The sequence below is a fragment of the Grampus griseus genome, assembly GCF_964374135.1.
Source record: "Grampus griseus genome assembly, chromosome: 19".
Classification (NCBI taxonomy): Eukaryota; Metazoa; Chordata; class Mammalia; order Artiodactyla; family Delphinidae; genus Grampus; species Grampus griseus.
The window spans coordinates 7,504,897-7,531,191 of record NC_139013.1 but is presented as its reverse complement, the minus strand read 5'-3'; the positions used below and the strand labels follow the sequence as shown (position 1 = coordinate 7,531,191).

General features: G+C 49.9%; 1 protein-coding gene across 1 annotated transcript; it reads right to left on the bottom strand.

The window, feature by feature from the left end:
* Position 1: 1 nt before the first annotated feature.
* On the bottom strand, positions 2-25,422 carry PLEKHA4 (pleckstrin homology domain containing A4). Its single transcript, XM_082677601.1, has 20 exons — positions 25,230-25,422; positions 24,678-24,767; positions 23,308-23,415; positions 21,509-21,581; positions 21,294-21,394; positions 21,034-21,143; positions 20,240-20,449; positions 19,601-19,880; positions 18,894-18,980; positions 17,868-17,915; positions 17,666-17,746; positions 17,357-17,506; positions 15,694-15,792; positions 13,398-13,538; positions 12,006-12,105; positions 11,858-11,934; positions 3,312-3,473; positions 1,247-1,305; positions 726-838; positions 2-424 (listed from the first exon to the last, which is right to left on the bottom strand). The coding sequence occupies exons 2-20, from the start codon at positions 24,759-24,761 to the stop codon at positions 162-164; spliced, it is 2,346 nt and encodes a 781-aa protein (XP_082533727.1). The 5' UTR covers positions 24,762-24,767; positions 25,230-25,422; the 3' UTR covers positions 2-161.
* Positions 25,423-26,295: the final 873 nt, after the last annotated feature.

Sequence of the window (26,295 nt, the reverse complement as noted above, 5' to 3'; positions counted from 1 at the left end):
AGTGTTGGGAAAATCAAACTTTGGCCATAGAAACCCCTCCCCTTCTAGGCTACCTGAGGGGACCAGATCACGCCCCCAGGTTCCCGGAGAGGCTCCAGATCTCCAGGGGGTACCTCCAGGCCACGCCCTCACTCTCTGATTGGTTGCTACGTTTAGGCGGGTCAGAAGCTAGACTGCAGCAGAGTGACTCGAAGAGGCCACGCCCCCTCGTCTTGGGTTAGGGCGGGAGGGGCGATCCCGGAATCCCACGTCGGCTCCCAGGAGGCGGGGCCTGCGCCGCGCCCACTACCTCTGCGGGAGAACCCCAAGGAGCGGGAATTGGCAGCTGGAGGAGATCTTGGGGGGGAGGACACCTGGGGCGGGGGCTCTGACGGAGGCGGCGGGGCTGGGGGAAGAGGGTCTCCTCGAGACTCCAAATTTCCACCTGGAGAGGACGAATGGGGTATGAGAATGGCAAACTCTGGGACCCAGAAGTCCAGACTCCCCCAGGCCTTTCCTCTCAGACCTAGGAGTCCGACCTCACAGCTCCCTCCTCTCCCAGACCCAGAATTCCTGGACCCTGGGCCCCTCCTTCCTGGGATCTAGAACTCCCAAGCCCTGTCCAGCTCTCTCCTCATAAAGATAAAGGATTCCTCAGACCCCTACCCATCAGCACCTACGATTCCAGGCCTCCGACTCCCTCTTCCCTAAAACCCAGTAGCCCAAAGTCCCCAGCCCATTCTCACCTGTCATCATTCTGTGCCACTGCGACGCCTCAGTGGCCAGGGCTTGAGAGAGGCTGAGAACTCGCTCCCGGTGCCCTTCGGATGTCGGCAAATAAGGGGTGGTGTTCCTTGGACTAGAAAGAAAGAGATTTGGGGAACTTGTATAATTAGCCAGTACAGTAAGGACCACAGTGCCCCGCGTGTCCTTCTGGGAGTTGTAGTCCCTAGCACGTGTCTCTAAAGGATTTTAAACTGGGCGCGACCCTCTTTTAAAAAGCCCGCCTGCATTGTGGGATTTGTAGTCCGGTTGCCGGAAATTTTCTCAGATTTCCTGACGGAGGGGCGGAGTTTGATATAGACCAAGGAACTGCAGTTCTCACTGCGAACTAGGGCTTTCTGATTCCTCAGGAACTCAAGCGTCTCTAAAAGATTCTGCGATCTGTACTTTAGTACTCACGAGTACTCAGGAGACATTAATAGCAATGCTACTCTCCTTCCCTTGCTAATTTCCCTGCTCCTTGCCCCGATCTCCAATTCCTTACCTGCTCCAGGACCCCGAGCTTCTAAGCCATTTCTGGGCTCCTGAGTGTCCCAAGACAGGCTGCAAAGGAATTGGGGCATTAGAATTCCTCATCTGGAAGTCCTCATGTTCTCATTTTGAGGGTGAAGGGGTTCAGAAAGGGGATAAAACTGCCCCAAAGACACTGCCAATTTTTAACTTTACTTGAGCTCCTGGAAAACAAGAAGAGCTCGGAAAATCACCGCCCCCCCGCCCCACCAGCCCCTTTGCATTCTGGTAAAAGGCTTACTGCAAAGAACCCCTCTTCTCCATATGACTTAGATAAGACTAATGAAGTAAAATTGCTATTTTAAGGCAGGACAAGAAAAATTAAACATAAAATTCTCTCTGTGTGCTTGAGTGTCCTCCCTCTCTCCCTAATGTGCAGGGTGCATCTGTATTACACATTAACCAGAGCTCCTCAGAGATGGCAGTGCCTGCTCTATCGTAAAGATCATTTTTCCCCCCTTTCTTCCGACACTACCAATGTAACTTCTTAAAAGAACAGTATTCTTTTCCAACTCTGTAGATCACGGTGATTTGCTTCTGGCTTTGTATGTTCTTCCCTAGACTATGTATCCTTGGTGAACTTTTTATGTAAAAATATCAGTATGTCATTTTTTAAAGTTATTATTATTTTTTACATTTATTTTATTTATCTTTTTTTTTTTTTTTTTTTTTTTTTTTTTGGCTGCATTGGGTCTTCGCTGCTGCCCTGGGCTTTTCTCCAGTTGGGGTGAGCAGGGGTCACTCCTGTTACGGTGCGCGGGCCTCTCACTGCTATGGCCTCTCCTGCTGTGGAGCATGGGTTCTAGGTGCATGGGCTTCAGTAGCCATGGCACGCGGGCTCAGTAGCTGTGGCACGCGGGCTCTAGAGCGCAGGCTCAGTAGCTGTGGCGCACGGGCCTAGTTGCTCCGCGGCATGTGGGATCCTCCCAGACCAGGGCTCAAACCCATGTCCCCTGCATTGGCAGGCGGATTCCCAACCACTGCGCCACCAGGGAAGCCCATCAGTACGTCATTTTGATGTACGATCCTTTGTCTGGAAAATGGATGTGAGTGTGCCTTTTGACTTCTAACACATGGAACAGTTCTCAGAGCTGTCTGAGAGTCTGTCTCCCAGGTTATAATCCTGTTTCGCTCAAATAAAATTCCCTTTGTTTCTTGTTAACTTGTTTTTAATAGAATTTTCGTCGACAAGATTCACAGTTGACCCCCCGCCCCACCCCGTTTACCTGTGACAAGGCCAGAAACAGACCCTCCAAATTCACATTCCTTTTGTCGTAAATGATTAGCTGGACTCTTTGTCCCCCCCAAACTAGCTAGACATAGAGATAAATGTTTGGTGTTCAGCTGACTTGAGATGCTCCCTGTTTACAAAAACAATCCCAACTGTAAAATCAACCCACTTGTCTAATTCCTTCCTAGAAAAGTCTAAGATGAAACCATCCATGGGGAACTCCCTGGCGGTCCAGTGGTTAGGACTCCACACTCTCACTGCAGAGGGCCTGGGTTCAATCCCTGGTGGGGAAACTAAAATCCCACAAGCCACTGCGCAATGGCGTGGCCAAAAAAAAAAAAAAAAAAAAAAAAAAAACCCACCAACAGCAAACCAAACAAACAAACAAAAAATGCCGTCCTGCCCGGACCACTCTGATCGTTGGAGCTGGAGTCCTCTCCCCAGCACCATAACATGAATAAAATCTATTTTCTTACTTGATCAATTTTTCTTCTTTTCTTTTTGCCTTTGACAACACATAGTAACTGAAAAGGAAAATTGGGCTTCCAATCCAGACCCGTGACCCCCACCCCCTCCCTGAGAAGGGAGAACGCTGGTGAGGTGGAGATGTTGTCTCTGGCCCACCCTGTCTTCCACCGATAAGGGAGGCAGGATGCTGATTTCAACACAGGTACAGCGGGGTAAAATCTGGAAACCTGTTCTGGGTACGGAGGAAGGAAACATCCCCATTTTACAGAGAGGAAAACTGAGGCTCCAACTAGGAACTAAGAACCCACTGCTGCTTCACCGCCCCACCCGTTTCCCTCACTTTTTGTTCTGCGTCAGGCTGGCGTCCGGCTGGGGACAGTGTCCTCCCCAGAGTGAGGAGCCGGGGAGAGGCTGGGCGAGGGAGAGGCCGACCGTACTCCTGGTGTCTGCGCATTCTCTCCAGTTGCTCCTGAGCACTCATCCGGGGCCGGGCCAGGGGGACCTGGGGAGATGAGAAACACCGCGATACTCCAACCTTGGCCTCCGTTTTCTCTCTTCCCTGAACCTCTCAGTCCCCTGCCTTGCCCTTCCCAATAAGTTCACCCCCGCTCTCGAGGGCTACTTCTACACCCGGAGCACAGGCTGTCCCTCTGCTGCTCAAGTCCTTCCACGGCCCCCAAGCGCTTTCAGGACAAAGGCATTGGAGGCCCCTTGTGGCCTGGTCCCTACCCACCTCTCCAGCCTCAACTCCATCAGCTGCCCTGTTCAAACCCGAAGCCCCAGACTGACAAACACCCACACTTCCCTGGACAGATCAAGTCTCTTTGCAGTGGTAGTCAGGACTCCGGGTTGCTTGTGATTAAAAAAAAAAAAACAAAAAAACCTCTGAATCAGCTTTGAAAACATTAGAAGGAAGAATGAGATTTATCGTGTAACTCGATCGTCAGGAGGACCACTTTGGGTTTGTCTGAGGGAGGACTTTACAAGCTCTCTCGCGCCCTCAAAACCAGAGGGAAGAGACACACAGGGAGACTGTCATGTGACAATGGCAGTTATGCTGCCACGAGCCAAGGAGCTTTACCAGAAGCTACCAGAAATATGGTTCTGATGACACCTTGATCATGATCACTTACTTATAGCCTTAAGAACTTAAAATGCATCAGGATGGAGATAAATCAAAGGGGAACTTGAACTTGAACATTTGGAACATTCGCAGCCTATGTGTATTGCAAGGAAGCTTGTTCTGAAGAGAACACCAAGGGTGTGTCCGTAAAACCATTTGCTGAGACATTAGGCATGTGATGGTGTGTGGATCCAGTAAACCAACTCAGCAGAAAAGATGCCAAGTCAAACTGAAGGGGACAGAGATGGGACAAAACGAAGGAAGGCCGTCAGACATCTGGGATGCTACAGGCAGGAAAGTGGCCAATAGAGCTTCAAACGTGTTATCCTTCCAGAAAGGGGGTCATTTGGACACAGACATGCACCTAGGGAGAACGCCACGGGACAACTGAAGTTATGATGCCACAAGCCAAGGAACGGATCTCTCCCTAGCTCCTTCAGAAGGAGCCTGGCCCAGGACTTCCCTGGCGGTCCAATGGTTAAGGCTCCAGGCTTCCACTGCAGGGGGCGCGGGTTGGATCCCTGGTCAGAGAACTAAGATCCCACGTGCCGTGCAGCGCGGCCAAATTAAGTAATTAAGTAAATTTTTTTAAAAAAAGGGCATGGCCCGACAACACCTTGATTTCAGACTTCTAGCCTACAGAACTGTAAGACAGTAAATTTATTGTTTAAGCAAAAAACAAAGGGGATGGGGGTGGGGAGAGAACTCTCCACTGCAGTCTCCAACTAGAACATTCTAGGCAGACAGCTTAGATCTGTTGCTATTGTAGGACCAATCACTGCAGTTTACTCTACGTAACTCTGATTTGGTCGATCCTGAGTCACATGCCCACCTGTTAGATACATCATAGTCCCTGTAAATTGACCCTATGTCATTTATTTCTTCATGGCAGGCCAGACCACTGACCCGAAAGCCTGCTAGGGCCAAACTGAAACTTTTACACATCCTTTGTTTCAAAGATAGCTCAAGTAGACAGATATTTTTAGCCACTTAGAGCCTGCCTGTTTTGAATACTCCGTGAAGTTGTACCCAGCATCTGCTAGCCATAGGTAAGATCAACCTGTAGCTATAAAAGCCCCCAACAGGGGAATTCCCTGGAGGTTCAGTGGTTTTAAGGGCTCCGCGCTTCCACTGCAGGGGGCACGGGTTTCATCCCTGGTCGGGGAGCTAAGATCCCGCATGCCTCGCGGCGGGACCAAAACAAACAAACAAAAGAAGCCCCCAACAGGCTGCTGCCCTTAGGAGCTCTCTGACCCAGAGACTCCCCTCTGTGCGGCTAAGCACATCACCTAGACCCTTAAGTCCCTTCTCTAATCTCCTTCTCTTCTGGGAGTTCCCTTGTCCCGCCCCCCCGCTCCTCCTCCTGGGCAGTGGCCCCGAAGCAGTAACCTCTGGAGGATCTAATGCTGTCAGGGACTTTTCCCACAGGCAAATCTGTCAGTGTGGACCAACTAAAGCTCTGTGTGCTACTGCCACCTAGTGGTCATATCTTTTTCCTTGATCAGCTCTGAAATACCTAGAACCTTACACCACCCCGGGATGCTGGCCGCGGTACGGCTGAGGGAGGAGCCATTCTCAAGATTAAGTGTTATTCGGCGCAGCTCCAACAATCCATGTCCTTTATACACACCACTAAGAATAAAGTTCCTCTGCTCCTAAGAAAGGACAGATTGATTACTTGGTTTCCACGGATAATAAGGAAGCATCAAAAATGCTTTTAAACCTATTGGAGGGGACGTCCCTGGCTGTCCATCGGTTAATACTCCGTGCTTCCACTGCAGGGGCACAGGTTTCATCCCCGGTCGGGGAGCTAAGATCCCGCATGCCGCGTGGCACTGCCAAGGGGTGGGGGGAACCACCACCACCAATTCGAACAAGCAATCGTAACTGGCATCCCCGGAACCACGCTCCTGAAAGTCAGCCAATCAACGATGGCCCCGCGTTTCTGAAAATCAGCCAATCAACAACAGACACAAAGCTTCCGCATCTTAAGGTCGAGTATACGAAAGTCCACCGGTTTCCGAGCTCTACGCCATATGACGTCAGCTCTCCGCTTTGCTCAGAGCGACTGTATCTTACAAGAGGTCTGTCTTGCTTAAGCAAGTAATAAATTCAGCTTTGTTTCCGATACAGAGCTGCAGCTTCTTTATCCCCTCCATGCCTTTGCGTACATAGCCTGTTCCCCGTTTGGAGTACTGCTTCCTGCATGGCCAAACTTTTTTCATTCATCCAGACTCACCTTACCTAACATTTAAAAGGCTTCCCAATGCTCTGAGTCCCCCTATGAAACGGCTCAGCCCTGTCGGATGTGTATGAGGATTGCATTCATGCCTCTCCCCCATCAGACTCCAGCATCAGGACTAATTCATGGCAGGGCGCCCCCAACACCTTCCACAGGGGCTGGTCCCTAGAAGACCAGTATGATGAGCAAATAAGGGAATTCGGGATTTCTTCCTGCACTGGCCAAAGTTGAGGGAGAAGGGGAGAGATAGTAACTGCTCTTGACACTCTACTTGGATTGGTCATCTGCTGATGGCTTAGTGGGCAGCGGAGTGGTCCTGCCAAGTCCATCAGCCATACTTTTCCTGCCGGACCCCTTTGCCAGTTTCAGGATGGGGGAAGCCACAGGAAAATAGGGGCTGTGATGCAGAGATTCACTACGTGGCAAACTCAGAAGAGTAGGTCCTTGAAAACAGGGACTGGTCTGGGGACCTCGCCTTGTAGAGCCTGGCAGTCAAGAAGGGTCTGAGGAATTCGTGGACCTGAATTGAACAACCTGCAGTTGGCAGATGGCATTCCAGAGGTCAGAACTCTGTGCTCCCAAGCGACCATGTGCGGTTGTATGGGTTGCTTACTGACCAAGGGCTAAGCCCTCCATTGACCACGCCAGGTTCCATCCACGCAGAAGGGGGAGCCTGTCTCTCATTCACAAAAAGGCATTCTGTAGGCTAGCAGAAGCCCTGGCTTCCTAAATTCCCACCTCAGTCTGGACATTTGCACTAGCTTTTTCCCTGCTTTGCCAGGGATAAATTCTAACTCAATCTTTAAGGTCTGTCTGCCTCCAGGAAACCATCCCCAGCATGCCCAGGCTGCCTGGGAGCTGTCCCCTGAAGTCCCCCAATGCCTCGTGCTTTCCCCATCTCAGCACATGCCTCCACTTGTTCTGATAGTGCTTGTGTCTGAGGTTCCTGATGCCTGGGATCTGGCCTGATTCAGTTCAGGAACCCCAGTGGCCGGACAAAACCCAGTCCACAAGAGGCCAAGGACCACCCCAGCACCAATGAGAATGGCAAACTTGCTGGCTCCACCTTCAAAGTCAGTTCCCCAAATTTCTTATCTGTCATTTCCAAAAAAAAAAAAAAAAAATCTGAAACTGACATTTGTTTTTCTAAATCGGTGCCAATATGCACCCAGTGTTCCTGATGTGAGGCATCGCCTGAGTCACACCCATCGGGCTTCTGCCGTCAATTGCAATTTTCTTGCTTTGTGTTTTGTTTTGTTACTTACGACTTCTAGTTTAATTGCTCTCTGAAGGTGTCAAAAAGAGCCAAAGATCGCCCCAAAGAGAGTGAAAAGAAACAGAAGCATCTGTCACTTCCAAGAGCTCAGAAAGTAGAATCAAGTCAGGAACAGGATTGTGGAGCCTCTACAGGGACATCTCGCTAAATAGGACCCTCAAGATGTGATGTGACATAAACAGAAAGACACGTTGCAGAAGTTTTACTGGGACAGTGACACCAGGAACTGATGACAAGTAGAGAAACTCTGCAGATGGCAAAATCTGAAGATCCGGACCCTGTGTTCATGAGGAAGTAACTGGATGCCCCTGAATGGCCTTTGGTCATGAAACAAGCTAGAACATTCCATGAAGACCAGAACATTGATCATGAGCATCAGCTGGCAACACTAAAGAAGTATGTGATGTAAAATATCTTAATACCTGGGTGGCAGAGCATCTGCAGGTCAGAAATTACAATTGATGAGTTTCCTAAGATAACAGCTGATGAAAACTGAGTTCTGAAAAAAACGTATACGGTGGATCAAAGAGCTCCATAATGTCTCTGTGCTCCTGTAAAAATGTCACTGAGGGGGCTTCCCTGGTGGCGCAGTGGTTGAGAGTCCGCCTGCCGATGCGGGGGACACGGGTTCGTGCCCCGGTCTGGGAAGATCCCACATGCCGTGGAGCGGCTGGGCCCGTGAGCCATGGCCACTGAGCCTGCGCGTCCGGAGCCTGTGCTCCGCAACGGGAGAGGCCACAACAGTGAGAGGCCCGCGTACCGCAAAAAGAAAAAATTAAAAAAAAAAAAAAATGTCACCGAGGGAATTCTCTGGCGGTCCAGTGGTTAGGACTCCGAGGGCCCAGGTTCAATCCCTCCTCAGGGAACTAAGATCCACAAGCTGCACGGTGCAGCCCAAAAAAAAATAATAATCGCCGACAGCAATGAGAGCTAACAATGGCAGGCTTGAAGGATGCCAGGCTCAGGTGGTCTGGTCATGGGGCGTGCTGGAGCCACAGGCACACACACAAGACACAGTTGGCAGTGCCTAGAAAAAGCCGACATTCGAAATGTTTGGAACGTGTCTACGATTTTCCTGGGCATTATTATTATGCAAACAAGAAATTGTGGCATCCCCCCCCCAATGTTCATGGCAGCACTATTCACAATAGCCAAGACATGGAAGCAACCTAAATGTCCATCGACAGATGAATGGATGAAGAAGATGTGGTACATGTATACAATGGAATATTACTCAGCAATAAAAAGAATGAAATAGGGGCTTCCCTGGTGGCACAGCGGTCAGGAATCCGCCTGCCAGTGCAGGGGACACGGGTTCGCGCCCTGCTCCGGGAAGATCCCACATGCTGCGGAGCAACTAAGCCCACGTGCCACAACTACTAAGCCTGCGCTCTAGAGCTCGCGAGCCACAACTATTGAGCCCGGGTGCTACAACTACTGAAGCCCGCGCGCCTAGAGCTCTGCAACAAGAGAAGCCACCGCAATGAGAAGCCCGTGCACCGCAACGAAGAGTAGCCCCCGCTCGCCGCAACTAGAGAAAAGCCCGCGTGCAGCAGCAAAGACCCAAAGCAGCCAAAAATTAATTAATTAATTAATTATTTTTTTAAAAGTGCAATTTAAAAAAAGAGAACGAAATAAAGCCATCTGCAGCAACATGGATGGACCTAGAGATTATCATACTAAGTGAAGTAAGAGAAATACCATATGATATCACTTATATGTGGAATCTGAAAAATGATACAAATGAACTTATTTACAAAATAGAAACAGACTCATGGACATAGAAAACAAAATTATGGTTACCAAAGGGGAAAAGGGAGGGAGGGATAAATTAGGAATTGGGAATTAACAGATACACGCTGCTATATATAAAACAGATAAACAACAAGGACCTACTATATAGCACAAGGAACTATATTCAATATCTTGTAATAACCTACAATGGAAAAGAATCACTTTGCTGTACACCTGAAACTAACACAACATTGTAAATCAATTATACTTCAATAGAAAAGTTTTTTAATTTAAAAAAGAAATTGTGGGGCTTCCCTGGTGGCGCAGTGGTTGAGAGTCCGCCTGCCGATGCAGGGGACACGGGTTCGTGCCCCGGTCTGGGAAGATCCCACATGCCGCGGAGCGGCTGGGCCTGTGAGCCATGGCCGCTGAGCCTGCGCGTCCGGAGCCTGTGCTCTGCAACGGGAGAGGCCACAACAGTGAGAGGCCCGCGTACCGCGAAAAAAAAAAAAAAGAAAAGAAATTGTGGCATCTCTACATACAGCTTGTAACAATAGAATTTCACACTCCGTGAAGAGAAAGAATAAACCACCCACCGCCTTAAAAAAATCAAAAAACAAAAACTGCATACTGGTTGCAGGCATCAGGAACCCAGGACATTTTCCTCAGAAATAAAAAGCGCCTGGGGAAGAAATTGAGACACAGATGTAGAGAACAAACGTCTGGACACCAAGGGGGGAAAGTGGCGTGGGTGCGTGGTGGTGGTGGTGTGATGAATTGGGAGATTGGGATTGACATATATACACTAATATGTATAAAATGGATAACTAATAAGAACCTGCTGTATAAAAAAATAAATAAAATAAAATTCAAAGAGATAAATAACTCTCCAAAAAATAAAAAAATTAAAAGCACCTGATATTTATAAGCTATTTTTATCCCCCTGACTCCATTTAAGTAATTCTATTTTTTTAACTTGACATTTAAATGGTGATATTATTTATAGCTTTTATCCCATTTCGTATGCATATTCGTACATTTTATTGGAGAAACGGTAATGTGTTTGCTTAAGTGTGCTGCTGCAGACGCGGCAGGCGGTGTTGTAGAACGCACAGGACACAGTATAGGCACCGAATTACTTGAATCTGCAAAACTTTGCATTTTAAACAACATCTGGTCCCAAGGGTTTTGAACAAGGTTTGAAAACCGCTATATCTAGAATCCGACTCTGTCTCGACATCTCCACTTTTTCTAACCTAGTGCAAACAACTGTTCTCTCCCCGCTGGAATAGCCCAGTCACCTTCTCACTGGTTCCCTGCCTCAGCCCTTGTTCACTGTCTGTTCCCACATGTGGCCGCCAGAGGGCGCCAGTGCCCACTTACAGCATCTCAGTGCCTGCTCAGATACTCCATGGCTCTGGGCTCACCCAGTGTCAAAGCTAAGCCCTCACCTTGGACCACAAGGCCCAGCACGATCTGCCCCTATTACCCCTCTGTCCTCATCAGCACCCCTCTCCCTCTTGCTCGGTTACTCGGTTACGGCCACACTGGTTTTCTAGCTGCTCCTCCAACACGCCAGAGTCTTCTGCCTCGGAACCTTTGCAAACACTGTTCCCTTTGCCTCTAATGCTCTTCCACCAGACATCCCCAAGGCTTGCTCCCTTACCTCCTCCGGGTATCTGCACAAGCATCACCTCTCCAGAAGCCTCCCCAGACCAAGCCATTGACAATTGCACCTCTTCTCCAAGTATCCCAAATCCCCTCACCGTGCTGTTTTTATTTATTTAGCACTTAGAACATATAAAGTAATTTATAGTAAATTATTTATTACCCGCCTCTTCCCACTAGAATGTCAGATTCATGAGAGAAGGATTTTTTTTTTCATCTTGTTCACATTTGGGTCCTGAGCACCTAAACAGCTCTCTGTGATAGAACGTTCCTGAATGATGGAAATGTTCTATATTTTCACTGTCCAACAGGGTAGCCACTGGCCACTTATGTCTCCTGAACACTTGAAATTTAGCGAGTGAGAGTGAATTTTTATTGTATTTCATTTAAATTCATTTAAATTTAAATAGCCCCATGTGACTACTGGCTACCTTATTAGACAGTGAAGAGGGTATTTAATAAGTATATATTGAATGAATGATTGACAAATGAATGAATGAATGAAGTGCTTGCTCTAAGGCACTACTTTCAGGCTTTATGGGCATTCATCTACTTTGACTCTTCACATCAGCCCTAGGTGGTAGACACCGCTATTAGCTCCATTTTGCAGATGAGAAAATGGAGGCAGAGAGATTTCATAACTGATCCAAAGTCACACAGCTTAGAAGTGGCAGAGACAAAATTCAGTCCCAACGCTCTTAATAAATCTCGCTGTCTCTGCTCTAGGGTGTGGCCTTAAAACTCTTCTCTCCCAGATGTTTCCCCAAGAGTGGGGACAGGGGGTCCTTCCTGTGGTGGTCAAAGCGTTACAGTGGACCTGAGGAGGCCAGATGGACTGCCTACCTTGGTTCCTGGCTGTGGGGAAGGGGGGCGGCGACCCTCAGGGCTGGAAGCCCGGGAGACCCTTGGAGATCCAAGACCTGGAGGAGTAGAATGGGACTGGTGAGGACCAGGAATGCCGAGCAAGTCCCTCCCCACTCCAGACGCTTACCTGACCAAGGGCTGGCAAGCTCTCTGTCGCCCCCTGGGGGCCGCCCCCAGTCAGCCTCAGGGGACCGGGGTAGGCTCAGTTCCAAGGACTCAGGCAGGCTCTGGAGAGGCCAGGAAAGGGGAATAATAATTATCATTACCACTATTATTACCATTTTCAAGCACTTAGCAATTGAGACACTGCATAAGTAGGATTAAGATTGAAAACCAGGAGCCAGATCTGGTTTCCAAACCTCAGCTCTGCGATTTTTTTTGCTGTGTGACCTTGGGAAAGTTACTTTACCTCTCTGTGCCATATTTCACCTTTTGATATGAGGATTTTAACCTACAGCTTTTTTTTTTTTTTTTTTTTTTTTGGCTGCGTCAGGTCTTAGTTGCAGCACACAGGATCTTCTTTGAGGCATGCGGGATCTTTCCTTGTGGCACGTGGGCTCTTCATTGCAGCGCGCAGGCTACTCTCTAGCTGTGGTGCACAGGCTCCAGGGCACGTGGGCTCTGTAGTTGTGGCGCGAGGGCTTAGCTGCACCGTGGCATGCGGGATCTTAGTTCCCTGACCAGGGATCAAACCTGCATCCCCTGCATTGTAAGGAGGATTCTTTACCACTGGACCACCAGGGGAGTCCCTGATATGAGGATTGAATTGATACATGTAAGGTACTTAGAACAGTGCCTGGCTCATGGCAGGGCATTATACGTGTGAGGTTTTATAATGATTATGCATCTGGCACGGTGCTAAGTACTTTACCAGCATTATCTCATTGAATTCCCTCGGTAAATCTACGAGACAGCTATTATTATCCCTATTTGATATATGGGGAAACTGAGGCTCAGAGAATGAGGTCAATGACTGATGTCACAAAGATAGCAAAGCTGAGATCTAAAGCCAGGTCTCCCGGATACATGATCTAATGATCGCCTACAACCATTGTGGCTCCTGATTCCTGACGGCTTACTCTGTCAGGCACATTCTAGTCACAGTTTCTCCTTCTCACAGTCCCCTGCAAGGTAGGGGTTAAGATCAGCGGTGTCTGGTAAATGTTTAACAAATGCCCTCTGGGAGAAATGAGCCCTGGTTTGTAGCATTTGCCAGTTTCCACGGTGTAAATACTCCCACCACGGTCAATTTCAAGCTACCAACATGACATCACTGAATGTGGAGTTGAGAAGAGAGGCAGGCAATTGGACCTTGGGAGGTGTTGGGAACTGGGTCCAGCACATCACTGGACAATGATCATAGTACAACGAATAAGGAAACAAAGGTTTCCAGAGCTTAGGATACATGCCTGAGGTTGGTTAGCTGGTCAAGGGAGAGAGAAAGAGGGGAGATGGTAATGAGCTGGGCCAGGGGCAGATGGAACAGGAAGCTGGGGGTGGAGAAAAAGGTGAGTCTCACCTCCCTCTCTGAGGACTCCTTGCCTTGGAGTGCAGGGGATGGGGAGTCAGGGTCAGTGTGGTGGGGTGGTTTCTGGGGGCCCCCCAGACCTGCCAGTGTGTCTTCCACCATCCACAGCTGTTGTTGAGCAGATGCTCTGTCCTGGGGAGAGGAAAGGAATTTGTTACTCAAAGGTGGGAAAATGCAAGGAGGGTTAAAGTTGATAGGCCATGGAAACGGTCTGAAATTTCCATTTAGATATCCCACTTACCCATTATCATTTATCATAAACATTGTTTTTCTGTATGGCTCTGTAGTGTTACCTCTGTTATAAATAGGTGACCATATAAATAGATGTGAGTCTGTTTCTGAATATTCTATTCTTTCCTTTGTTCCATTTGTCTAATGTTGTGTCAATACTATACTGCCCTCTTATTACCTGTAGCTTTACAGTCAGACTTGATTGATATCCAGTTGTGTCAGTCCTCCAGCTTTGTTTTTGCAGGTTGCCTTGTCTACATTTGGCCTTTTGCACTTCCAGATAGAATTTAGAGTCAGCTTGTCAAACTCCACATAAAAGCCATCTGGAATTGTATTGGGATCGAATATCCCCACTGGGGAAATCACATCTTTACATGAAAGCCCTCACCACATAAAGATGTACCACATCTTTACATTAGTGTCTTTCCTATCCACGAACATGGTACATCTCTCCATTTATATCGGTCTTCAATTTCTCTCAATGACATTTTGTGGCATTCAGAGTAGGTGTCGTGCATGTCTTTCATTATGTTTCTCCCTAGATATTTAACCTGTTTATGTTCATTGTAAACACTATTGTTTATGAATATTCATTTTCTAATTGTTTGTTATTAGCATACAAGAAGACAAGTGATTTTTGCATGTTATCTTTGCATTCAGTTACCTTGCTGGATCGGCTTATTCTACCAATCTTTCTGGAGATTATTCTAGATTTTCTACATACACAGCTTTGTCATCTTTAAATAAAAACAGCTTTACGCCTTCCTCTTTGGTCCTTATACCTTTAATTTATGTCTCAGACTCCCTTGTACTGCCTAGAATCCCTGGGACAAGGCTGACTAGAACTAGGAGGGGCTGGGGGTCTGGATCCTGGGTCTGAGAACTTGTCTTATTCCAAATACTGGGGAAAAGTTTTCAACATTTCACTGCCAACAATCATGTTTGCTGTAAGTTTACGTTTCTTATAGATGCCTTATCAGATTAAGGAAGTTGATTTATATTCCTACTTTGCTGAGAGATTTTATCATGAATGGATATTAAATTTTTAAAATGTTTTTCCTGCATTTATTGAGATGACCATGTGGTTTTTTTTCTTTATTTTATTAAATGTAGTGAACTACATGAACTTATTTTCAAGTGTTAAATTAACCTTGCATTCCTGTAATAAGCCTAATTTGGTTGTGATTTTTTTTTTTTTTTTTTTTTTTTTTTTTTTTTGCGGTACGCGGGCCTCTCACTGCTGTGGCCTCTGCCTTTGTGGAGCACAGGCTCCGGACGCGCAGGCTCAGCGGCCATGGCTCACGGGCCCAGCCGCTCCGTGGCATGTGGGATCTTCCCGGACCGGGGCACGAACCCATGTCCCCTGCATTGGCAGGCGGACTCTCAACCACTGCGCCACCAGGGAAGCCCTGTGATGTCTTTTTCTTTTCATATATTGCTGGTGCTGAGGAATATCTAACACCAGTAGCTGGGGGATTAGCGTTGAGGGGTGGATTTTAGGAGGAAGTGGGAGGGGGTTAGTATGAAGAGGGTGGGGCTTAAACCTGTGAGTATGCATTTAATACTAGAAGCCAGAATGTTTAGTTGAAGGTATATGATTTAGAAATTCTATTGCTAGGCTTAGAATGAAGACGTGGGTCTGAGGCCAAGCAATGGGGCTTCAGGAGTGGGGCGTGAACTAAGGGATTGGATTTAGAACTGGAGCCTCCAGAGGATAAATTTAAAAGTGAAAGTCAGGATGCAGAATGCAAGAGATGAACTTGCAGGATGGGACAGGGCTGAGGGGCAGAGTTTTGACCCCAAGGGTAGGGCTTCAAAGTAAGAGGAGAGATTTAGAACCAGACGGGGCAGTAGTTCCGAATCTGAAGATAGGTCTTGAAATTAAGGGCACTGTCTTAATTATTGGGTTTTAAATGAAAGGAAAATGCAGAGGGGGAGGGGCTAAAGATAACATGGGAGGGGTTTTGATTCTGTGGGAGGGGCTTAAATGCCAAAAGGGTTTCCAAGTGATCTTGGAGTGCAGGGTGGGGCTTGGGGGCTTGGGGCAGGGGTGTACCTGGGGGGACCCGAGGTGCAGCAGGTACTCAAGGGTCTCTCTCAAGGTGCTCAGCTCCTGTTCCAGGCTGTTGTACGTGTCCCAAACCCGCTCTCGCTCCTCAGGTCCCAGAAAGGGGGAGACAGAGAGTTAGCATGTCCTCCCACCAGATCTTCCCCAATCCCATCTTTTCCTAGATTAGCAGGAGGAAGGGTGGCCTGGCCCCAGGTGCCCTGTGGGGTATATGGACTGCAAGTCCCAAGGGCCTCTTTGCTCAGACTACTGGGAACCCCAGAGTCTATATTGAACCTGCCATTCCAATGAACTGCTAGTGTAGACAAATAACAGCTTTCCCTGAATCTTCTGGATTACCTCTGCACTCCTCTAGGGCAGCAGAGTCTACAGATCTAATGACTTCTTGAAACAGACAAGACCATGAGACCTGTACACCCCGGGCAGCAGAAACTTCCTTGCCAATACCAATAACAAGAGCAGCTAACTTTTTTTGTTTTTGTTTTTTTTTTGTGGTACACGGGTCTCTCACTGTTGTGGCCTCTCCCGTTGCTGAGCACAGGCTCCGGACGCGCAGGCTCAGTGGCCATGGCTCACGGGCCCAGCCGCTCTGCGGCATGTGGGATCTTTCCGGACCGGGGCACGAACCCGCGTCCCCTGCATCAGCAGGCGGACTCTCAACCACTGCGCCACCAGGGAAGCCCTAAACAGACTTTTCTTTTCTTTTCTTTTCTTTTCTTTTTTTGCAGCTAACATTTATTTGGCACTTACTGTGTGCCAGGCACTGTTCTTAGCTCTCATTTGATTCTTTTGAGGTAGGTACTGTTAATGTCTCCATTTTACAGATAGTAATAATTACAGCTAACATAAGTATTGCTTACCATATACTAGGTACAAAAGTGTTAAACATTCCTTCATTTACATATATTTATGAAAACTTCACAATAGCCCTATGAAGTAAATATTATTTTTATTATCTCAAGTTTATATGAGAGGCATCTAAGGCCCAGAGGGATTAAGTAAATTCTCTAAGGTCACAAAGCAACAATGAGTGGAAACTGAGATTCAAAGCCAGGAAGTCCGTTTCAAAATCACCCCCTTGGGACTTCCCTGGTGGCACAGTGGTTAAGAATCCACCTGCCAATGGAGGGAACACGGGTTCGAGCCCTGGTTCGGGAAGATCCCACATGCCGTGGAGCAACTAAGCCCGTGTGCCACAACTACTGAGCCTGCGCTCTAGAGCCCACGAGCCATAACTACTGAAGCCCGCATGCCTAGAGCCCGTGCTCCGCAACAAGAGAAGCCACCGCAACGAGAAGCCCGTGCACCACAACGAAGAGTAGCCCCCGCTCGCCGCAACTAGAGAAAGCCCTCGCGCAACAATGAAGACCCAACGCAGCCAAAAATAAATAAATAAATAAGAACTTACTAGACTGGAAACTAAATCTATCACAAAAAAAAAAAAAATCTCCCCCTTAAATGGCTAAATTAAATACTACTGTTTCTTGGCTGCTTGCCCCTCACCCTCTAGGAATGTCAAGATCATTGGCTTAAAATTGGGGGGATTCTCAAGAACCACCTTCCCAAGAGTCTTTGGGGGCAAGTTCCCTTTAGTAACAACCTGTAGAATCCTGGGGTCTCCTTGGAGGTATGCCCCTTCCCAGATGTTCACCTGGGTCAGGTGACAAAGAGCGGCCCTCACACTGACTAGTCGGTCCTGCAGGAGGCGCTGGCGCCCCCAAGCCCTCCCAGGAGCTGCAGCCTCCCTGGTTGTTTGGCCCAGCTGCTGTCGAGTCAATTCCAGGGCTGCTTCTAGCTGCTCCTGCACCGAAAGGGAAGATGGTTAGACTTCTGAAACCACCCCCAGCCTCAGGAAGAGAGAAAAGGTGTCTTCCTATATCCTTGGGTATGCTGGGGATCAGGATGGGCTAAGGGCACGTGGAGAGGCCAGATGCCCCGCCCCTGTCCCAGAGCCCTGTACCTTCTCCTCCTGCTTCTGATCTATCTCCTCCTGCAGCCTCCTCAGGAGCCGGTCCTGCCCACACAACTTGGTCAACAGAGTCTGGAGAAAGGAGGACAGGAGCTATTTATGGACCAGATCTGGCCCTTCCCCCTGCCCCACAATTTAAACATTCTCTCCCCAGCTCTGGGAACTCAGCAAGGGTTCGATCAGGAGAACTTACATCTGTCTCCAAGCTTTGGTGGAAGGTTGAGTCTAGAGGGGGACCCGGCTGAGGAGAAAGAGAAAGGTTGGAGGTCACGTGCCCAAACAGGTCCTTATTGTAGCTCAGCGCTGAGCTGAGCCCTGTTGCTACTAACAGACACCCCTGTCCTTATTAGCTTTGTTCCAAGCTTTAGCAAACCTCAGTAGACCAATTGCCAGACTTTGGGCTTTAGGAAGTGGTCTTTGCTACCAAATAGCTATAGCAAATAAATAATTAATGGAGAAAACTTAGAGAGTTCCTTTATGACTGAGAATAAAATAAGGATGCTCACTACCACTGTTACAGTTTAACACACTATTAGAGATGTTGACCAATGCTATAAGATAAGAAAAAGAATAAAAGTGTAAGGATAGGAAGGGGAATGATAAAACCATCATTATTTATAGATTATGTGCTCATCTACTCCCCCCAAAAAATAGCATAAAAAAATTATTAGAATAAATAAGAGAATTCAGCAAGGATGCCAGGTGTAAAATGAAGTTACAAACATTAATAGCATATCCCTACACCATCAATAACTAGAAAATATTTTTTAAAAAAGAAGAATATACCATTCAAATAACTATAAAAACTATCAGTAGGGAATTCCCTGGTGGTCCAGTGGTTAGGGCTCGGTGCTCTCACTGCCAGTGACCTGGGTTCAAATCCTAGTCAGGAGACTAAGATCCCTCAAGCCGCACAGCGTGGCCAAAAAAAAACAAAAAACTATCAGGAATTTAGGAATTACCTTAATTACCTTAACTAATAGCACAAAAATCTCCATGGAAAAACTCAAATGACAGACCTAGAAAATTATATGAATGGAGAGATATTCTATATATATATGCCACCCAGTTTTCAGCAGCCCTAGGAAACTAATATATATCCAGGCACCTTGAAATACCCAGTTTTCTCTAGGCACACTAGTCCAGGAGATGACATTCACCATAGCAAAGAAAGCAAGGGAGGGGGCTCTGGCAGATTCGAGGTGCCCAGGATACCTACCAATAAAACCATGGAAGCCCGGGTCCCGGGAGGCCTTGGAGGGAGCTGGAGATATGTGGAGGAACCAGAGGGGGCCTGGGAGGAATACTGATACAGAGATGTTTAGAGATTGGCATGTCTTACTAACAAATATTAGAATGGATGTGTCCCGAATTGCAGTGCCTTAGGAGACTCTTTGAGGTTCAGAACTGGGCCCCCAGAACTTCCTCAACGATCTGCTCTCCAGCTGTGTGCCATTGGGACACAGAGAATGCTAGTAAGTGGAAAGCCTGGCAAAAGAGTCCCACGGACCAATGGAAGTTGCAGTCTACGCTCACGCTCACATTCGTGGTTAGCTGTGGATTTTCGGGACTACAGTCCCATGATGCTCAGAGGAAATAGTAGGTGACCAACTTAGAAAGATAAACTGGAGACACAAGGCAGATGCAATCGACGCTACCTCTCACAGCATTGTCCTAGAGGAGAGTATTCTGGACTACAATCTCCATAATGCTTAAGGAGTAACGGCCAAAGACCAGCCTGAGGAGAGCCCTGAGAACTCATGGGAGTTAAAGTTCACTCTCCCTTTCACATCTGAACCCAGCTGTGATTATGCTGAACTACAATCCCCATGATACCCAGGGGCCAGTGGCCTAGAGACCAGCCTGGAAAGACAGCCCCATGGCCAAATGGGAGGTTTAGTCCCTCTCCCCATCACCTCTCCTCACCGGTGTTCTGGCCTCCTGACTCCAGTGCTGGGGACTCCTGGGGTCCCTTCCTCCCCCAGCCTCGGAGGAGGGTCCTCGTCGGGGAGTGGGGGGCCTGGAGAGTGTCTGGCGCTGGGGGGCCCAATCCAGGGGAGGCCGGACATCGATGCGACTCAAGGGGGTATGGGGTCTGGCAGAAGGTGCTGTGTCTCCAGAGGAGGGAGGGGGTCTGCGTGCAGGAGCAGAACGGGGCCGGGGGAGGCTCAGAGGGGAGGGAGGGCGAGAGAAGGGTGTGAACAGGCTGTAGGGAAGAGAGAATAGGCGAACTGCGTCAACTAGAGCCCCCTCATCCCACGACCCATCAAGCCAGCCTCAAAGATCTGTCTCCCTTCAGGGTGTCTCACTGTCCCTCTGGAGTAGAACCCTCCTCTAGTAACCAGATCCTGAATAATTTCCCTCTTTATGGTATCCTCTCCTTAAGACTTCTCCCCAACAGGCACTGACCCCACAAGAACCCAGCAAGTCACACACATCAGTGAGAAAGCACTAAGTCACTCCCCTAATCAGTCCCAGCCACGCCCCTCGGCCACGCCCACAGCATTTCCTCTGAAGCTCAGCCCTATAGAAACTTCTCGTCCCAGACTCCCTCGTCCAACTCACTCTGGGCTCCTTGTCCTCCGAATTCGGGGTCCAGATTGGAGGTCAGCCATGGGGCTGGGGGTGAGCAGCCGGCCACGACCTCTGGAGAGACGAGCCACCTCCGGTGATTCTGAGCCGCGCCCCTCTTCCCCTCTGCTCACCTCTGGGGGACCACCGGGGCCGCCAGGGCCCTCCCCAGTCTGGGGACGTGCAGATGACCTGGGTTGCCCACTAACGAGTGGACACAGAAAAAGACATCACTCCTTTGAACTTTATAACAGCCCTAATTGCCATTTCACAGATAAGGACACAGGAACCTACAAAGAAAAAAGGGGAGGTAGTGTACTGTAAATTGTTTTCCCCATTTTGCAGATGGGGAAACTGAGGCCCGAGTTGGAAGTGACTTGTGCAGGGCCACAAGGTCCATCCAGGTCGCTGGGCCCAATGCCCTAGACTATGCGTCTCCAGCCTGAAAATTGGGGCAGGCAGACAGAGCCTGGAGCCTTCCTTTTTTTATTAATCTGACATTTTTTAGGTGGCAGCCTCAGGGGGTGGAGACTTCTGCGGGAGCCAGTTAGAGAGTGAGCAATATTGATGGACAGAACGGTGGGCGGAGCTTACAAGAGATAGACTCTTTGCTGATTGGAGATGAAGTCCCCAGGACGTGGGGCCTGAAGGGCGGAGTTTCCATAGCTAGAAGAATAGTGATTGGACATTGAAGAGGGCAGGGTCTTAAAGGGAGGGGTTAGCCGGATAATTTGCAGGACCCAGACTGGAGGTAGAGTGTCAGGGGCGTGGCCTCTACTTATACTCACCAATCGTCCCCCTCCGCGCGGGAGGCCCGCCCCAGTGCCCGTAGCCAGCCCCTCAGGTCTTCTAGCGTGTCAGCCGCCAGAACGTAGGTCCTCATGCCCGGGTGCTCCGCCTGCGGGAAGAGAGAGCTGGAGGACCCGGCCGCCGGGCCCTCTAAAAAGAAGGATGCCATGGAACCTGGTCTTTATCTCCAGTAATGGATGCTCCATGCCTGCCCCCATCGCCTAGTGCCTTAGTGCCCATGGGGCTTGGATGGACTCACGGTGAAGGTGAAGCGCCGCCCTCGGGGGGCTCCTGGACCATCTGGCCTGATACTGTAGCTGGGGAGCAGGACGCTTCCCAGGACGCTCTCCTCGCGGCTGTCTGCAAAAGACAGGCTGGGGTCAAGTGTCACACAGGGATCTAGAGGCCAAGAGGCTAGTGGAAAGGGAGGGTGGGAGGGGGGCCCGCCCACCCCATGCCAGCTGGGGCACTGACCCTTGTAATAGAAGAGGCAATGGCCAGAGAGGACGAACCAGCGGCGTTTCCAGAGCCGGAGCCCGGAGCTGTCCTGGAGAGACAGAGTGGGAGTAGAGGGGGGAGGGAAAAAAGGAGATGGAGACAGTGACACTTGGGGCCAAAGACCCAAACAAAGGAGAGGGGCAGAGACACATGTTTGGTGCAATAGATTCAGATGGAGAACTGGAAACCAGTGGGTTGCAGTTGAGAGGACATAGATTCTGGACACAGGTGGACCTGAGTTTGACTCTTACCTCCACCACTTTCAAACTGTGCCCTTAAGCAAGTCATTTCCCCACTAGAAACCTCATTTTTTCCTCATGTGTCAATTGGGGATTGAGAAGTTACAGGAAGATTGGGACAGATACTGTACCACACACGGGCAGCGGCTTTATATAGAAAGACTTGGCCCGATCACTATGGAGTGTGAGACACAGAGAGGCCAGGAAGGTGATGCTGAGCCATACCCTGAATCCTGCATCTCCCCATCTCCTCTTCCAGAACTGCTCCATCTCTAACCTTGTGCCCCTCTTCTCCCCTTCAATCCATTCCCACAGAAGCAGCATGATCTTTTAAAATTATAAATCAGACCATGTGAGTCCCCTGCTCAAAACAGAGCTTCCCGTCACACTTAGCATAAATCTCAAGTTCCTTACCCTAATTTGCTGGCTTACAGGGAATCTAAAACTTGGGTGCACATAAGAATCACCAGGAGGGCTCATTAAAACACAGATTCCTGGGTCCCATCCCCAGAGTTCTCCAGTCAGTAGATCTGAGGTGGGAGCTGACAATTTGCATTTCTAGAAATTTCCCGGGTGATGCTGGCGCTGCTGGTCTGGGACCACACTTAGAGAAGCTCGCCCCGTCGCCCTGCCGCCCCTCCTCTCTCTCACCTTGGCTTGCTCCAAACACCAAACTTTGGCCTGCTGCAGGGCCCTTTGCTTTCAGATTCCCTCTGCCCCCCAGATCTTAACACAATGGGCTCCTTCTTGACATATAATTCTCAGCTCAAATGTCATCTCCTCAGAGACGCCTTCCCCGACCAACAGTCAAAAGTAGCTCTCATCCCTCAGCCACTTTCCAGCACATTCTCCTGCGTTATTTCTTCACAGTGCTTCATTTCCCACCATCCAAAATCATTTAGTCCACTTGTTTTATACTAATTTATTATCCATCCCTGTCCCACCCCCATCTTGAATGTAGATAGATACTTATTTGTCTTATTTGCATGGTATGTGACCCAGGGCTTGGCACATTGTAAATGTTCAAGAAGTGGTCGTTGGACTTTCCTGGTGGTGCAGTGGTTAAGAATCCGCCTGCCAATGCAGGGGACACCGGTTCGAGCCCTGGTCCGGGAAGATCCCACATGCCGCAGAGCAACTAAGCCCGCGCGCCACAACTACTGAGCCCGCGCGCCACAACTACTGAAGCCCGCGTGCCTAGAGCCCGTGCTCCGCAACAAGAGGAGCCACCGCAGTGAGAAGCCCGCGCACCGCAACGAAGAGTAGCCCCCGTTCGCCGCAACTAGAGAAAGCCTGCGCGCAGCAACGAAGACCCAATGCAGCCAAAAATAAAATAAAGCATAAATAAATTTATGAAAAAAAAGTGGTCATTGAATGAATGAATGAATGAAAGAAACGACAGAATAAGGGAGGAAACAGTGATCAAATATATATATATATTTGGAGAAGACTTGGAAGGAGAGAAACAGTGGACAGCCAGGGGCACAGCCTCTAACATCACTTGGAGTGTCCTTTCCCTTCTTCTGCTCACTCTACCTGCTTATGAAGCCAGCCTCGGATGTGCACGGGGAGGTTAGGGTCCCTTCTGAGCGCATTGCCCCTCTTCCCGAAGGCATGCACCTTGCTTACCGCCCGGGTGGACTTCTGAAGAGACAAGGAGGACAGAAGTGAACATGGCCTTGGGATGGACTTGGGGAGGCGGTGCAGTGGGACTCAGGCAACGCAAGGCCCTCCTCAGCTGCCTTTAGAAACTGGGTCAAGGAGAGAGCTGAGGGAGCTCCCTGGTGGCCTAGTGGTTAGGATTTGGCGCTTTCACTGCCGTGGTCCGGGTTCAATCCCTGGTCGGGGAACTGAGATTAAAAAGTAAATAAAGAGGGATCTGAGTTTGGGGATGAGAATTGCATGTGCATAGTGCAGAGTTGACAGACACTTTTCATGCGTGGCGGGAGGTGTCTGGAGGCAAGGAAGAGGCTACTGGCCACTGCGGAGGGAATTTGGGAATCGAGGGTCCACTGCCAAGGAGAGGATGCTCTTGGCCACCAGAGCCCGAGATGTAGTAGAGCCTTTGGGACCCAAGATGGCAATACTGCCTGGGAGGTCCCCATGGTCAGGAAGGACCTCTGTGCTGAGTCCCTAGTGATGGGTCAGCTGGAATCAAAGGATACCTCAGTGCCAAGGAATGACATTCCTTAGCGATCATGTCCAGGGTGGCGGTGGGAGCTCCAAATCCCTTCATCCCAGTAGATGGGCCTCCCTCTCCTGTGCACACAGATATCCCAGGCACCCATGGCCAGATTCCCACAGGATGCCCCTCCTTGGTGACGACGCTGATCCAGGTCAGGTTCAAATCTACAGAATCTGAACTTGGGAAGCTAGAAATGAGTGAGGGGAATGTCTGGAGGACAAGAAAATGAATGTCATGACTGAACTTTGGGCTGGGGTGATGATTTGGGATGCAAGAATCTCAGGCCACATGGGGCATATTTATTGTTGGAGTAGGGTCCTTCCTTTATCAGATTTCAGAACTGGGTAGATGGGATGGCTGGAGACAGGACACGGATTTCTCAGTCCTAGTAAGAGTAGCCACTGAGTTCCTGGCTGGGGAGAGGGGAGGTCACGGCTGGGGAGCGGCCTTATCTTAGCAACCAGAGTTAAGCAGGGCTGTTACTCTGGCTTCGAATTAGGAAAATACAAGGGGTGGGGACAGCTGGGAGTGCCTCTGAATTCCTAGCTGTGGCGGGTGGGAAATTTGGGACCTTGCTAGGTTCGGCACACCCCGTTGCTAAAGATCCTTGCTTTTGACAATCAGAGTCCCTCGGATGGCACCGAAACCAGGGTTCGGAAACAGGAGGATGGGGCAGCCCAGAGCACCCCCCTCCTCCCCAGCCCCACCAAGAAGCTCGAACCTTGGTGCTCAGGCTGCCAAGCGAGGAGATGGTAGAGGCGCTGCTGGCCAGGCTGAGGCTGCTCCGAGGTCTGCCTTCCTCCATCAAGGGCTTGGGGAGAGGGAAGAAAAGGGGCTGTGTGTGCCTCTCTGCAGATGACCCGGCTGGGGACACAGACAGGGTCAGGGGCTTGCAGGTCGGAGGAGGCTGAGGAGAAAGAGCCTGTTGTTTGGGGCCTGGGGGGACTGGGGGAGGCCCTGGCCCGGGACCGCATACCAAGAGTGATGCCAAGAGAGGTGGGCGGCACTGGCAGCTGCAGGGAGGGGGCAGCTGTCTGCAGCCAGAGACAGAGAATAGGAGCCCCTTTATTCTTGCCCCCCCCCCTGCACGCTGGCCAGGAATTTGACCCTCTCTGTGCTCAAGACCCCCCATTCCCTGTCCCTTTCCAGCCGCCCCCCAGCTACCTGTCTCCTGCCCTCCCACGTGCACCCCCAGAACATCCCCACTGAGACCCGGGCACCAGGAATGTGCACCCAGGCAGCTCCTCCCGCCCAGCCAAGCCAGGGAACTTACCAGCTCTGGGGTCCCAAGGACAGAGAGCGCAAGAGGGCAGCGTGGAACCTGGGACACCCAGGCACAGTCCCCCTCCTCCTCTGCCCCTTAGGGGATGACTCTCATAGCCCTCAGTTCTCACCTGCTCATTCACACCCTTTTGTCTCTTTGTCTCTGATAGTGAGTCTTCCTCTCACGCTCTACCTTCCTCTTATACTGTCTCTCTCTCCAGTCTCACCTTCTGTCTCTCTCACTCTCTAATCTCTGTCTCTTCCAATCTCTCTCTTACTCATTCCCTCCTCGGCAGCATCCCCACCCCCATATCACTTTCTCTCCCAATCTTTCTGGTTCTGTCCAAATCTTTTTCTGGGACTCATGGAGTCTCTTCTTTAAGTCTCCATCCCGTTCTCTCTCTCTCTCTCTCTCTCTCTCTCTCTCTCTCTCTCTCTCTCTCTCTCTCTCTCGCTCTCTGTCTCTCGCTCTCTCGCTCTCTCGCTCTCGCTCTCGTTCTCTCCCTCTCTGTTCCCCCTTGTCTCTCTCTCTCCCGTACACTCAATCTCTTTCTCTTTCTCCGTGGCCCTCCACGTCTACTGTTTCCTCCTCGCTCAGATTTCCCTTCTGACTTTCTCTCTTCCCCGCTCTCCCAGTTTCTCTTTCCTCTCTGCGGGTCCTTCCCTCCGTCTGCCAGCCGCCCACGCGGCTGCCTCCCCTCCCAATCCCGGCTGACCCCGCCCCTCCTGGCCTCCCCACCACAGCCTGACCTCTGGCTCAGCTGACCCCATGCTGAGGGGCCACACACACACCCCTCCCCGATTCCTAGGTCCCTGTTGGGCTGGAGCCTGGGGAGCCAGGGTCCCATAGAGGCTGAAGCTGGGATTTCTAAATGTTTGGAGAGTAGGAGCTGGGCCTGGACTCCAGGGCCTCAGTGGGCTGGTGGTAGTCAGGGGCCTAAGTCATGGGCACCACGCCCCTCCCCCGAAAGGAGATGGCTAGGATCTTGGAAGGGGTGGGGGCTGAGACTCCAGGGTATCTGGGAAGGTGTGAGCTAGGAGTCAGGACTCCGGAGCTGTGAATAGAGCTGGGGGTC